Source organism: Phyllostomus hastatus, unplaced genomic scaffold (assembly GCF_019186645.2).
Source record: "Phyllostomus hastatus isolate PE091 unplaced genomic scaffold, TTU_PhHast_1.1 phas_scaffold_78, whole genome shotgun sequence".
NCBI classification, from domain to species: domain Eukaryota; kingdom Metazoa; phylum Chordata; class Mammalia; order Chiroptera; family Phyllostomidae; genus Phyllostomus; species Phyllostomus hastatus.
This window is the reverse complement of record NW_025334041.1, coordinates 31,003,400-31,019,627: the sequence shown is the minus strand read 5'-3', so window position 1 is coordinate 31,019,627 and position 16,228 is coordinate 31,003,400. Positions and strand designations below refer to the sequence as shown.

Sequence of the window (16,228 nt, the reverse complement as noted above, 5' to 3'; positions counted from 1 at the left end):
GTATATACTTAGGCTACACTAATTTAATAAATAAATTTTTAGTAATAAATTAACCTTATTGTAACTTTTTTACTTATTAAACAATTTTAAACTTTTCTACTCTTTGTAATAACTTAAAAACACAAGCACATTGTACAAAATAGTTTCTTTCTTTGCTGTATAACTTTTATCTATTTTTAAGTAAATTTTTTTCTTTATAAACATTTATGTTAAAAAATAGACACAAACATATTCATTAGCTTAAGCCTACACAGGGTCAAGGTCGTCAGTATCACTGTTTCATTGATACCTGTGTTTCATTGATACCCACCTCTACCTGTGTTTCACTGGTAGGTTTGGGGCAGTAGTATGCATTGAGCTGTCATCTGCCATGATAACAGTGCTGCCTTCTGGAATCCCTCCTGAAGGACCTGAGTTTCCACAAGTGTCATTCTTTTCAGAAATGTGTTCCCTGTGGTTTACTTGGTTTCTTTCTTTCTTTTTTTTTTGAATCATAGATTTGCTTGTAAGCAGATAATGCACCGTGAGTATTCTCTCTATGAATGAATACCCTTCAGTGTTGTCCATGTTTGCAAACTTTTTAAGGAGCTTGTTGAGATGTGTAAAATCTGCTAAACCCTTCACTGTGATTTCTCTTGGGGTTCTTTTGCTTCTTTGGCAGTGTCCTTTACTCTTGCCTTTTCTTCAGATATCTGCTTTTGTTCCAGTTCCAACAACTCACTAGTCAATTTCTCAGGAACCACCTCCATGAACTCCTCAATGCCACACTCATCCACATCCACATTAAAGTTGTTTGCCATCTCAACCACAGCCTTGTTGCTTTTTGTAGCCTTTGCACTACAACATCACAATGGGTATGACGTCACTAGGCAATAAGAACTTTTCAGCTCTCTTAGTCTTATGGAACCGCTGTCATATATGCAATTAGTTCATCATTGACCGAAATATTGTTATGTAGTACATGACTGTATTTTATTCTTTTTGATGCAATTGTAAATGAGTTTGTTTCTCAAATTCTGTTTCTGATTGTTTTTAGTGTACAGAAATGCAACAGATTTCTGCATATTTATCTTGTGTCCTACAACTTTACGGAATTCCTTCATTAGTTCTAACAGTTTTTTGGTGGAATTTGTAGGGTTTTCTGTATATAATTTATCATCTGCAATTAGTGGCAGTTTGACAGTTATAGTTAGTTTTGGTTCTTTCCCAATTTGGATTTTTTTCCCCAATTGCTCTGGCTAGGACTTCCAAAACCATGTTGAATAAAAGTGGTGAGAGTGGGCATCCCTTTCTTCTTCCTGATCTTAAAGGAAAAGCTTTCAGCTTCTCACTATTGAGTACGATGTTAGCTGTGGGCTTGTCACACATGGCCTTTATTATATTGAGGTTTGTTCCCTCTGTATCCACTTTGTTGAGAGTTTTTATTATAAATGGATGTTGAATTTTGTCAAGTGCATCTCAATAGATGCATTTTTCTGCATCTTTTGAGATAATATGATTTTTACTCTTCATTTTGTTAATGTGGTGTATCACATTGATTGATATGTGGATGTTGAACCATCTGTGTATCCATGAAATAAATTCCACTTCATCATGTGGTATGGTCCTTTTAATGTATTACTGAATTTGTTTGCTACTCATTTGGTTTTTGATAAGGAAGGTAGGCAATTCAGTAGAGAAAGGATACTCTATTAATCAAATGGTGCCAGAAACTGTTGGCTGTCTTTATATAAAATATAATGAATCTCAATGCATACCTTATATAGAAATTAAGTCAAATTGGATCACAGTCTTGAATGTAAAACCTGAAACTAAAAATCTTCTTGAGGAAGATAAAGGAGAAAATCTTTGTGACATAGGTTAGGCAGAGTTTGACATATGACTTTGTCCATAAAAGGAACACATGGTAAATTTATCAAATTTAAAACTTTTGGTCTGTAAACAACACTGGTAAGAGAATGAAAAGAGAAGGAAGTTATAAATTAAAATGTTTGTAAATTACATTTGCAACAAAGGACTTTTATAGAATACCCAAAAAACTGATATGCAATGATTATCTTTAAAATGGGCATAAGATCTAAACAGACATTTACAAATCAATCAAAAAATACTCATGGCAAATAAATACATAAAAGCATGCTCAATGTCAGTAGTCATTGGGGGAATGACTACTGGAAATTAATACCATAGTGAGATGCCACTATACATCCAATAGAATGGCTGCCGAAAAAAGGAAAAAATAGAAACCTGATGATTCCAAATGCTGGCCAAGATAATGGTTTTTATAAAGTTAAACAACTTATCACATGTCCCAGTAATTCTACTCTTGCATATTTACTCAAGGGAAATTAAAACATACTTAAGTTGTCCAAAACTGGAAGCAACCAGCACATCCTACGGCATGTGAATGGTTAAACAGACAGTGGCACATCCACACAACAGACTGCTACTCAGCAATAAAGATTAACTATTGCTTAATGCATCAACATGTGTAAATCTTAAATGTATTTTTCTAAAAATACTAAAGCCTGAAAAAGACCTAGCTCAAAAATCTGTAATGGCTCCCTATTGCAAACAGAATAAAATCAGTTTTGGAATTTTTATTTCTCCACTCTCACTGCAGTATAAACACCATAGATGCATTGGTTTCTATCTGTTCACTTATATTTACTATCTGAAAAAAGTCAATATTAATACTTGTGGTTTACAGGTGAGTAAATAACTCATAGAGGTTACATTACTTGGTGAAATAGAAACAGAATTCGAGCACAGGTCTTTCTGACTCCTACTCCCCTTTTCCTTGCTGTCACGGTTCTTGCCAATACCTTTAGTTTACTGTAGTTTCAAAACCAGCTCATGGTTCTTAATTTGACTTGTGACCGGCATGTTATAGTAAACTGGATAGCTTTTAAAATTTTCGCTCTGTCCTTGTCCTCCTAGACCAACTGAAATCACCTCCTGCAGTGATTCTCATGCATGGCGATCAATGAAAATTACTACATGTTAGTAAATGCTTATTGAATGAGTGAATGAACAGACTTGATAGCTTAATATTTGTCCACATAGATTCTGTTTACTATAGTGTATTGACTTTTCATGGCTTTTTTCCTTCTATTGTTTTATTTTTATTTATTTATTTTTTTACCTTACCCCTTAACAGTTCTCTTAGAGTCTTTTTTTTTTTTTTTAACCATCCTCTCCTCTTTGTTGAGTATTACTGCATTAACAATTAGAGCATTTCTTTGGATGTAGAGCTTTCTGGAATTTTCTTCCTTGAGAAACATCTCGCTGATTTCAAGAGGGCTAGGGTTGGGACATACTGTTTGAATGAACTTCCTACTTGTTTCTATTTTGACTACAGAGAAGTTTAGTTGTAAATTTAAAATTTACATTTGTTGATCTTATCAATTGTTCTTATCTGCAGAAAGTTGCAGAAGGATGAATTGAGTGTGTGTGTGTAATGTTGGGTTTTCTTCCACTTAAATGAAGAATGAGAGCCAATTATTTTGTTTAGGTCAACAATTTCAACCCATAACTTTAAAGTATTTACTTTTGTGGCCCTGGTTGGGTGGCTCAGTTGGTTGGAGTGTTGTCCCATGCACCAAAATGTTGCTAGCTCAATTCTGGGTCAGGACATATACCTAGGTTGCAGGTTTGATCCTCGTCCAAGTGTATATAGAAGGCAACTAATCGATGTTTCTCTCTCTCTGTCTCTCCCCCTATCCCACTCCACTGCCAAAATCCATAAACATATCCTCGGGTGAGGATCAAAAAATTTTTTTAAATAATTTACCTTTGTGGAAACAGATAAATTAGGCATTACTTATTTCTGAAGCATTTCATCTTCTATAAAAGATTCTAGGAATAGTTTATTTAAGTGCACTAGAGTTGTTGTTGCATCTGATTATTAACCTATGAATGGAGAAGTTGAGAGCCAGATTTAAGACAAGAGTCATATGCCCTGGCTGGTGTAGCTCAGTGGATTGAACATTGGCCTGAGAACCAACGCTGGTTCAATTCCCAGTAAGGGCACTTGTCTGGGTTGCAGGCCACGTCCCCAGTAGGGGGCGCATGTGAGGAAACCACAAATTGATGTTTCTCTCCCTCTCTTCCTCCCTCCCTTTCTCCTCTGTCTAAAAATTAATTAATTAATTAAAAAAAAAAAAACAAGAGTTATGGAGCCCTACACAATAAAAAGTTAATCAAGCATTAGGGAAAGCTCTGTGGTGTTCATTGACCGGGTATACTTTTCTTACTTTTTCCATTAAATACTTACTAAGTACTGTGTTTTACTATTAAGTGATGAAACTTCACCTAGATTTTCCTGTATAACTTAGAAGCCCAAAATAAAAAATTATTTTTACTTCTTTGGTAATCCATCACTTGCTTCTTAAAGCTCTGTATATAGATTTATGTTGGAGTTGGAAAAATAGCACTTATGGGTTTGATTCAAAAACAAAGAGCGAAGTCATTTCAGGCTATGCTAGCTGGAGCTATGAAAAAGTGAAAGGACACATCTCGCAAATTTCTAGGCAAATAAATCTGAAGGGGGATGGAGCTATGACTGCTTTAAATGATGCATTTCCTGGTAAGTTTCAGGCTTATTGAACTCATTTTAAAAATGAAACATTATAAAATAACTGAGAACCACAAAAAGGTTTCCAGACTCTGATATGCTTTCAACATGAGTAACGGCAATATTTAAATGGACATTTTAAAGTGTTACTGATTTTCTTAAAGTATCTTGTTTTTTTGAATAAGTATCCTCAAGATATCATTGCATTTATGCTTTTTTTTCACATGTTGGATAGAAATTATTGTCTTACAGAATATTTCTCTAAAATAATAGTGTAAATCAGAGAACATGTGTTATGTATTAGTCTAATGTAAAACTCTGAAAATGTTCATCATTTGAGCTACAATCTGTCAGGGAAGAAAGATAAAACCAAACAACTGAAAGTTTCCAAATCCCTAGGGAAAACCCTTTAGAACCCAGATGATAATATTCTTTATTTGGTTATAGATAAAAATATGCCATGAATTGAATGGAGTTCTGTTATGAATAATAAATTCTTAAAGTGCTAACACAGTACAACTAAACAAATTATTTCACTGAAGATAATCACATGGCTCCTAGATTCTATGAAAAACAAAACAAAACAAAACTAATATCCAAGCTGTTGTTGAAAAATCCCCAAAGTGGCTACAGTATATTGTGATATCAAAGCATAGATCCTGGGAGGGGGGAATTTGCTCCTCATTCAAGATGAGATGATAAAGGAATACTTAAAGCTAAGGGTTCAGCAACTCTCTAGAAAGTTAAATAAAAATTTTTAAATTATGCAGCATGATCCAGTTTATGTATATAAATATTTATAGTATATATACACATATAAGCATATTTACATACATCATAAATAAGATGGTTACTTATCAAAATGCCAATAGTGGTTATCTTCCAGTAAACAGACCGTAAGTTGTTTATTCTTTTTCTTTATATTTTCAAAAAGTTTATGCATATATATTTGAATATTTAAAGTAAAAAAATCAGTGACAACCATTAAAAGACCCAAATGTTGATCTCTTTAAGTATAGCTGTGTGCCAGAAAATGTGCTGTTATACTAAGTAGGTAGTTGATACATATCTCTAAAATAGATTCAGCAGATGTCTTACCCTGCCTGCTCACCTTGATCTTCATACTAAGATATGACATTTAGCTAGAGAGATTCAGGACCTTTTTTTATGCAGTGGTGTGTGCATTTCGAGCTCACCCATGGAGCTTGATTACCAATACCTTGGAGCCGCCCACCCGACACTGATTTAATTGGTCTGGGATGTAGCTTGGCCAGTGAGACTCTGAAGTTGTCCAGGCTGTTAAATGTCTAGCCAGAGCTATAGGTTGTTTTATAGGAAACTTAAAGAAGAAACAAACTCAATTTGTTTTTCAGTCCTTGAATTTGTATTCCGTTGAAACTGTTATTGCTGATACAAAGCCTGTGTTGAATAAGTATGTATTATTTCCAGCTTTTTTTAAAGCTACATTTTAATGTCCAGCCTGCCACTGAGTTAACTGGGTAACATGATAGACTCCTGTATTCTGCTTCTAAGTTTTTCTTCCTCCAGTCTATCTTCTACACTGTAACAATAATTCATTTTCTAAAGCATAAAATAATTACATCATTGCCCTTCATAAAAGCCTTTATATGTTCTTTACAGGTTAAAGTAAAAGTTTCTTAGTCTGGACCCAACCAGTTTTCAGTTGTATTTCCTGTTAGTCCAACACTAGAGACCCTGAACTCCATCTTTACCACCTTGAATAAGCCTTTTATTTCATACCTGCCTTTGCATATGCTGTTTCCTTTATCACTTACTCTGATTATTGTTCAAGAGTAGATTCAGAATTATTTCTTGGAATGGAACAAAACTAGCATTTATTGAGTATACCAGTCAAGGACTGTGGTAGGTACTTTATAATAAAGTAACTCTTACAGTCCTCACAGCCATCCTTAAGAAGTAGTCATTTTCCTTTACCATGCAGTTAGGAACCTGAGGCTTTTAGAGGGTATATAACTTGGTGAAAATTGCACAGCTAGGGTAGGTAAATATGAGATTTCAAACTCCAAATCCAGTAATTGTTTCCATGTTCTCCTTCCCCCATTCACATTGCTTTAGAGGTCAATGCTTATATGACCATTGTCATAACCTCTTTCTAAACATAGTATGCATAAGTATTTGATGTGTTCAGCTTTGTTTTAAATTCTTTATAGTAGAAGGAAATAAATTTAATGGTCGTAAGGTAGAATAATGTTTCTATTCTTCTGTGTACAGTCAGTTTTATTAGTTTGCTGTAACTATCTCATTTATCAGGTCGTTCTACAGTCCTGTAGTGTTTACATTTGTAAAGTCTTTTCTCTGATGTCTTTATGAGTACTGAGCAGTTTCACTTTTTCTTTACTATAATTTAACATCTATTCTGGAGTATTTATATGAGCAAAATCTGCATTTTTCACTAGCCCACAAATTGGCTGAGTCGGATTTATACATAGTTATACAGAGATTTAAGTGTATTCAACCATAAAATTTAGTTGAGCTCATTTCCTGCCCATGTGAAGAGGAAAATTAAAATTTTTTCTCTATACATATGTAAATGACTTTTATAATACAACATGCAACCTGCAAAAGCTTAACAGTCTTTATACAGGAAAGGTTACAGTTTAACAAGAAGTTAATTTGGGCAATGTTAAAAATTTGAGATTTTCTTTTGATATTAAGATATATTTAGTAAAATGTAATATGATTTGTCACTTTACATCCTCTTCCTAGATTTTATTAGTGTTCCTAATTGTGAGTTTCTTCAGGACACTGCTTCATAATTACTGGTTCCCAGTCTAATTTGATCATTTTTTCCTTTAATAGAATGTGAAACATGTTACAGAAGCATTCAAGAAGTGGGTGAAGGGGGAAGGAAAAAAGTGCCACTGCCTGTCAGAAAAAAAAAACAAAACAAAACATGGGAAATACAACCACCAAATTTCGTAAAGCACTCATCAATGGTGATGAAAACCTGGCCTGCCAAATATATGAAAACAACCCTCAGCTAAAAGAATCCCTTGATCCAAATACATCTTATGGGGAGCCGTACCAGCACAATACTCCGTTACACTATGCCGCTAGACATGGAATGAACAGGATATTAGGGTGAGTATTACTGTAAACCAGTTGATAACAGATTAGTGAAAGGGGAGGGGAAACCTTGATCTTTGAAAGTTATACACATATTGTGCATGTTACCTGATATTATAGTGAATTAAACTTCTAACACTGAATATGCTTAAATTGTTATGTATGACTTTTTTTTAAATGGCTCAAACGGAAGTACAAATCAAAGCCCCAGAGCCAATACTTTTTTTTTTATATATTTTATTTATTTTTAGAGAGGGAAGGGAGGGGGAAAGAGAGAGAGAGAGAGAAACATCAATGTGCGGTTGCTGGGGGCCGTGGCCTGTAACCCAAGCGTGTGCCCTGACTGGGAATCGAACCTGTGATGCTTTGGTTTGCAGCCCATGCTCAATCCACTGAGCTACGCCAGCCAGGGCCTGACTTTTTAACATTATGCATAAATTGATTAAAAGTTTTAATAATGAGGTTGGTTCACACATTCTTGTTGCTCCAAACTCCACCAAACTTGTTGCTGTAAATACATTTTGCTACTCACTATGCTTCATTGTATGAATTCCTGGCAATGGTTTAGTGTTTAATTTCAATGATTTTGATTCTAGAAAAGTACTTGTCAGCTAATACCATACATATGAACATATTTGTGGAATCTAAAGAACAAACTGAACTGACAAATGAAATAGAAACAGAGGCATGGACATATGGAACAGACTGACAGTTGTCAGAGGGGAGGGAGCAGGAAGAAACTGGATGAAAGGATCAGCCAAAGAATATAGATGTATTACCCTTAGACACAGATAACAGTGTGGTGATGGCCAGAGGGGAGGGAGGGCAGCAGCAGTGTGGAGGTGGGCAAAGGCAGGGAAAATGGGACATATGTAATAGTGTCAACAATAAAAATGAAGAAAAAAGAAAAGTACTTGTCATCTATCAACAAATTGCAGGGAATGGTACCTACACCAAAATTCTTAACTCTGATTCACTAGTTTAAGTGGCAAAACACATACCTTTGCCTTATCTAGTCATGATCAGATTTAAGTTTCCTTTCTTTTAATGGGGTTTAGTTACTTGAAAAGACTTTTCTAAAAGCAAAACATTTCCTTAAAATTTAAAAAATACTAAGAAACTTTTAAAAATATAAGCATTGGTGACAGCAAATATATTTATTCGAGGATTCTTACCTAATTACAGGGGAATTAAATTTGATATTTGCTAGCTTATAAAATGAAGGAAGCACAGGATAGAAAAGTAGTTCCAAAACCAACTTAGTTTTTTTAGAAGTAGAGTATGTGGCTGTGGCAGTCTGGTGCTAGAACTGAAAAAAAGAAACACTTCTTTGTTTACATGGTGAAATATAATTCTTAAACCTGTATTCAAAGCTTTTTAGAATTTGACAAAAACTTTCAACCTGTTAAAATTTCTTTTTCTACAAATTGTTCAAATTTAGCTGCTATTTTTACATGTATATTCTGTCTGCCATGTTTATGGGGCTCTCTCTGCCCGAGTACCCCTTCCCCACTCCTCTCAGCTTTCTGTTTATCTGAATCTTACCTTTCCTTCAAGGTCCTGGGCAGGCTTTATCTATCTTCTTAGCCTGCCACAGTGCACAGGCACCTCAGTCTTTATTTTTAAGAAGTTATATGGCTCTTCTTTTGTTTGTCTTACTTGTTTGGTATACTCTCTCTCATTGTGTTACTGAACAAAAATGGGGATTTGGCTACCCACCACCACTGAAGGCAAACTCTAGAGGCAGAGGCTGGTAAGGAGGGAAAAGCGTTTTTATTCAGATGCCTAACAATGTGGGATAATAGGGGACTACCTGTCTCAAAGCTTACCTCCTCCATAAAATCCAGCCCTCCTCAGCAAGATCAAAACAAAAGGCAGTGCCCAGAGTTCCTGGTCCATTTTAGAGTACCATCCTGTGGAGACCTAGGCTGAAGCTAAGTGGTTATCCAGGTAGTTTAGCTTGTTCCCAGTTGCTGTCCAGCTTCAGGCTCCCTCCTGGTGGCTACATGTGGAGCCGGGCTGCCATTGGCCAAGCAGCTTCTGGGATTGCAAAGTCCCGTGCTCCTGGGCCAGAGAGCACAAAAATGCACTGGTGTATGCTCCATCAGCATTCAACGAGAGAGATAGAGACTCCCTCCTGGAGGCCATGGGCCACATGACTTCTACAGTCACATGGCACATGAAAAGGACAGGCCAGTGCACCATCCAAGTGCATGTCCCAAGCAACGAGCACAAGTCAGTTTCTATATTCCCCTGGGTTTATACTAGGAATGGGACGGACCAGTTGCTTTCTCAGAATGACCAATTAACTTCCTTAAACTTCTGCTGCTTTGGGTGGATCTGCCTCACAATCAGTCCCCCTTTTTCCCCCATACTGGACTGACAGTCCTCTTTGGTCCAGCACCTCCCCTTCCACCATTTTAACTTTCATCACACATATGCCTGCCTTCCCCTGGTCCCACCTCCAGCCTTGTACCAGAAGGGAATAGGAGAGCTTTTCCACTATCAAATTATCTTCCTAGCCTTGTGTGTGCTCAGTGTAAGAACCTCCCCTGCCCACCCCATTGCCATCATGGCTGATGGGGAAGACTCCCATGGCACTCATCAACTCCCTGCCTGCTATGCCCTAGTCCCCACTTAAAGCAAGTTGCCCACACTTGGAGCCCACCAGCAGAGTGCAACCGCCTGAGAAAAGGGACCCTGGAAACCCTGGACAGCCTCTCTGGCAGCACAGAGGGTGGCCTCAAAGGGTTGGGCAGGGTATCTGCAGCCAGGAGCAGGACCTCCACACCGGGGCAGAGTGTCCACCAGGCATGCTCTCAATTACCTGGGCAACATGGAAACATAACTCCGTATCCTTTCCATGGCCCCAGTCAGTTTGTGAAGGTATTGTCTGGCTACATACCACACTCTCAGTGTTGTGACATCCAGCTTCTATCCCCAGGGGCATGGCTTGGTGCACAAGTAGCTCCCAGGTTCCATTCCCATTACCCAACTCCATCTTCTCTGGCAGCCCCTCCTATTCACTGCCCTCAGCCCATTCCCAGCTGTCTAGACAGGTTGTCTATTGGTATCAATTTTATTTTATAACTGTATATTTTCTCTCTGCCTACCTAAATTACAACTTTGTAAAAGCATCTCTTCTGTACTTCCTGCATAGTACAATATCTTATATAAAGTAAAAAGAAGTTTTACAAAGTCATTGCATAAGGAAATATTATAATCAGGATTTCTGATAAGATTAGTGATATAAACTAATGTGATTTTTTAAAAAGATTTTATTTATTTTATTTTTTGTTTTAGAGGGGGGAAGACAGGGAGAAAGAAAGAGAGAGAAACATCATTCAGTTGCTTCTCATGCGCCACCCACTGGGGACCTGGCCTGCAACCCAGGCATGTGCCCTGACTGGGAATCAAACTGACAACCCTTTGATTCCCAGGCCGGCACTGAATCCACTGAGCTACACCAGCCAAGGCTAATAACTAATGTGATTTTATAAAAATATTGTGAAATGAAATGTGACAACATCTAGAAAATTTGCATAACTTGGTGAATCAGTATTTCTCAGAAGATCAGTATTTGATTTTTTAAAATTGTGCATGGGTGGAAGATATTTTCAAAATGAAAGGTAGACCAATGGACTTTAATACAACAGTACAAAAAGTTCATTGATAAAATTTTAGATTCTACATTGTAAAATAATCTTTAAGGTTTGATTAGCAAAAATGACAATTTGTTGAATTCTTGGTATAATATCAAATATGAGTATTCACAATTACCTGAAAAGGCAATTTTAAAGTACTTACACTTTTTCTAACTATATAAAGCCTGGATTTTCTTCACATGCTTGAACCAAAACAACATATTACAATAGATTGAATGCTATGAGAATTTGTCCTTTATTAGCCAGACATTAAAAGAAATTTGTAAACAAAAATTTGTCTCACTTAATTTTTTAAAAATTTATAGATATTTTTCATTTTAAGATGGTAGGACTATTTAATATGTAATAGCTTTACTTTTTAATGGATTTTTTTTACATTTCTGTTTTAATTTTTAATATGCTAATATCAATATAACTGACATAAACAGAAGTTCTTAGGAATCTTCAGTAATTTTTTTTTTATCCTCACCTGATGACATGTCTATAGATTTTAGGGAGAGGGGAAGGGAGGCAGAAAGGGAGGGAAACATCAGTGTGAGAGAGAAATATCTATTGGTTGCCTCATGTATGTACCCAGACTGGGAACTGAACCTGCAAGCCAGGCTTGTGCCCTACATTAAATGGAACTCACGGCCTTTTAGTTTACAGGATGACACTTCAACCAACTAAGCCACACTGGCCAGGGTGGAATCTTCAGGAATTTTTAAAGTTGTAAAAGGGTACTATGACCAAAAAGTTTAAGAACAGCTGACCTTGTCAATATCCTTGGTTCCTCTAAGCAGGAATATATCTGTCTGTCTCTGTCATGTGGTTAGCATTCTATTGAATGAATATTTAAAGACCTACAGAAAGGGCGACTGTATATTCTCTTTTAGCTACCAATTTGTACTACTTTTATGATTCAGCTATATACATTATACTGAATTTTGTAAGTTATTTTTGTTATATTTTTATATTTATACTTTATACTTTTTTTAAAGTTATATTTTACTTTATATTTAACATTCAACTTCAGGCTAAAGTGTGGATTTTTTTTAATTGTTTAGAGATTGGTGGCTTATTAATGATAATTTATAAAGAAATAAATCATTTCTTTATTAAAGCCTTTAATACTCTATACTAGACTCAAAAATTACTTTATTGTTTTCCTATCCTAAGGGTAAGCAATTCTCATTTTTAATATGTGTATTCTCCCCCCCTAAAAAAACTTATTTAGATAGTACAGAGAAAATCAAAAGTCAAATTAATTTAAATGTTAGTGGCTTTGGAATTAAGAAATTAATCTTAACACTGTCATGCAGAATCAAGATAAATAGCATTTACTCATCAGCATTGGGCAAAATAGCAACTCTGTTTTAATTATTTGTGTTCTAGATTGCTTCAAATATTTCACTGCATTTAACCTTGCTAAACTTTCTAACAGGTTTATGGTCATTATTTTCTCATGCTGCCTCATGTATCTGGGGTAACTGCTTGTTATCTTTAATATAGACCCTGGCTCAGCTTGGCTAGATTAGTAATACATGATATACATAGGTAGATAAAGGTAGATATACCTTGTCAAGGGCCTAGTACCTGTAAAATAAAGCACCCATTTGGATTAAGGCCCTCATTTTATCTCCATTTCCTTTAGCTTTATGGCCCCTGCAACAATAGACATATCCTCCCTTCTTAGGCAGAATAACATGGTAAAAGAAGAGTAGTATACAGTTTCAGCAGTTCCATCTGCATTCATATCTCTCCGAACCCAAATGGTTATATACATTATACCATACCACAGTGCCTCTTTCGAGGGAAACTAAATCCATGTTCATAAATAGTTACTACTTAATGTAACAAAAAGACTTTTGGACTTTGGAATCAGCATGTGCTTGTTTGGATGGGTATACAATTCATTAGTTGTATCTTCTTGGGAAAGTCCTGTATAGAATAAGGATTCTAATACTTATTCCTTAGATTTTACAGACTAGCTTCTTTTACTTTTTTGGAAATAAAAAGATGCTATCTTTTGGTATAAATAAAATATGAAATCCTTATTAGATCATATTAATGCTAAACTTTGAGAATTAAAAGTTTCCAATTATTGATTTCTAGTTTTTACTGTCTTCACAATATGCTGTACTTCTAGAATAGAACCTGGCAAGTGAATATTGCTTAATAAATGTTTGTTTCATAAAACAGAAGATTCAGAAGGAACTAGAGGTGTATGTATATGTTAGTTACTAAGAAAAGAGTGTTATGGCAAGAAATTACAGCTCTGGGAGTGAAAGCTATTATTTTGGAGGGAGTTTAAGTGAATATGAGATGATAGTGGAATATGCAAGAGAAAGGGGCCTATAAGAATTTAGAATATGTCTAGAGGTCTATTGAGAAATCTGACAGGTTGATAGAGAATTAAAAATTATCACAGGAGGAATAGTAGAAGCCCTTTTTGAGAACCCATTATTCTACTACTGCCTATCATTTAGGTTCTGATAATACTTTACAACTTATAAAATGTATGTGTTCTCTAAAGAAGGAAATGTGTATGGAGAAGAAAACGAATTCAAGAACTGAGTTTGCTTCCAACAAGGGGGTGAGAAGTGGAGCCGTCATCATGAGTAAAAGAGAAACTGCACTAAAAATAATTTAAGAAGAGTAACACATATTGTGTCATGTGTTCACTGCTCCCTCCCCCCCCCTCCCCCCAGTCAAGCCTCCTTGCATCACCATTTATCCACCCTTCACCATCTTCTACCTCTCCCCACCCTGATTGTCCTCTGGTAATCACCATGTTGTTGTCTGTTTCTAAGTTTGGGTTTGTTTGTTTGTTTGTTTTTTCTTTTTTTTTTTTTTTTGCTTAATCCTTTCACCTTTTTTACCCAGCCCTGTAACCCTTCTCCCCCTCACAGCTGTCAGTGTATTCAAGAGGGTTCAGTCTTTTATAATTCATTTTTATTTATTTACTTTTAATTTTTTTGTTGTTTTAGAGAAACATCAACTTGTTTCACTTATTTGTGCATTCATTGGTTACTTCTTGTATCTAGCCTGACCAGAGATTGAACCCACAACCTTGGTGTATTGGGACATCACTCTAACCAACAGAGCTACCCTGCCAGGGCAAGAAGTTTTAATTTTGATGAATACATTTTTAAGAGCATGGTATTAATTTTACTTATCCATTATAATCTGCTATAATTCAACCATTGTAAATATAGGGAAATATGATTGGGAATTTTATTTTCCAGCTTCCAAATCTGCCTGTGTTTTTGGCTAGTGGCTCCTTCGTTCATCTTTCTAGGCAACAACATAGCATTTTCCAATCTCTCTAACTCATACCCTCTTACCTTCCTCTTATTAGGGTTTGTGATTACATTGGGTCCACCCTGATAATCCAGGAAACCTTAATTTAATCACACCGGTAAAGTCCCTTTTACCATGTAAGATAATATATTCATAGCTTCCAGGAATTAGGACATGGACCTCTTTGGAGTAGAGGAATTATTCTGCCTACCACACTCACCTACAGTGCAGAACTCAGTACGTGTAGGAAGACCTTACATTTGGCCCTTGATTGCGTTGCCCCAGTGGGAAGAGTTGAGGTGTGAGGAACTGGCATAGTTATCATAAGTAATAGTAATTCATTTGTTTCTGCTTCAAAGACCTCCTGACTCCTTTCAGGACAATTTGTTTAAATGTAGATGCTAAAAATCTAATAGAGCAATTTTGAAAAACTATACTGCTTATTACTGATCCCAAGTCCTTATCTCTGATGCTTTGAAAAATCAAAGGTCAAAACTCAAACCATCAGTGTTGGGAGTAAGGAAAGATTATTGATAGAGAAGGCTATTGAGAAAATGGGAGCCCTAGTAGTTCTTCAAATCCATCTTAAGAAAGTACAGAGTCCAGCCCTGGCTGGTGTGGCTCAGTGGATTGAGTGTTAGCCTGTGAACCGAAGGGTTGCCAGTTCGATTCCCAGTCAGGGCACATGCCTGGGTTGTGGGCCAGGTCCCCAGTAGGGGGCACATAGAGGCAACCACACATTGATGTTTCTCTCCCTCTCTTTCTTTCTCCCTTTCCCTCTGTCTAAGACAAATAAAATCTTTTTTTTTTTTTTTTTTTAAAGCACAGAGTTCAGTTTTCTTTATGTCAAGGGAAAGGAAAATGGCAGGGACTGTTTTTGTTTAAAAAAAAAAAAATCTAGCTCCAAACAGAATTCCTCTAATGATTAGCTTATCACAAGCACAGGCTCTTAGCCTGAAGACTGTGTGGCCCAAAGGCTGTGGGAACAGTGCAGACCTGAACAAGACAGAGTCAAAGAGACTGAGCCTTTTACTCTGTTACGAACTCTAGAGTCTTGAATGATCAGAACTGGAGAGATCTATAGTTGTAAAAGTTGCCTGGGACTTTCTATTGCCTTAGGACCTCTTAACTCAACTTTTTTCTTAACTCAGCTTTTTTCTCAACTCAGCTTTTTTCTCATGAGCGATTTCCAGCTTGGCTTACAAATTCAAATTGAAAAGCAGGCTAGCTTGCAGCTAGCTTGCAGCCAGCTCTTTATGGTCAGGGGGTTTTGTCATCATTTGTTTACTTTTTAATGTAGCTAGGGCTTAGGATTTGGCTGTGCTTCCTTCCTGTATGTTGTTCTGGATTTGAACATAGTCCAATGCTAGTGAAATCAGCCCTCCACAGTATACGTAGGCTCTGTCTTCAGATATGAGACCTATATGTTCACTTCATAGTGTATTTGTGTGTTCTAGTATAAGCTGACTATATTATAACAGGTTTTTCCCAATTCATTTTCCAGTATCCTATTATAGCATCTGAAATGGCCTGTGACCCCAGCTCGAAGATAGATTAAGAAATAGGCACAACTCTCAGGTCTTGATTTGTCAGTAGT

At 36.2% G+C, this 16,228-nt stretch overlaps 1 protein-coding gene across 4 annotated transcripts in view; it reads left to right on the top strand.

The window, feature by feature from the left end:
• Positions 1-16,228, top strand: part of ANKIB1 (ankyrin repeat and IBR domain containing 1) — a 129,536-nt gene that overhangs the window by 34,957 nt on the left and 78,351 nt on the right. For all 4 annotated transcript variants that reach the window (XM_045827044.1, XM_045827041.1, XM_045827043.1 and 1 more), the window contains exon 2: positions 7,418-7,699. In XM_045827044.1, the coding sequence (XP_045683000.1) occupies positions 7,512-7,699 (188 nt within the window). In that variant the 5' untranslated portion in view covers positions 7,418-7,511. The remainder of the gene's footprint in view (positions 1-7,417; positions 7,700-16,228) is intronic.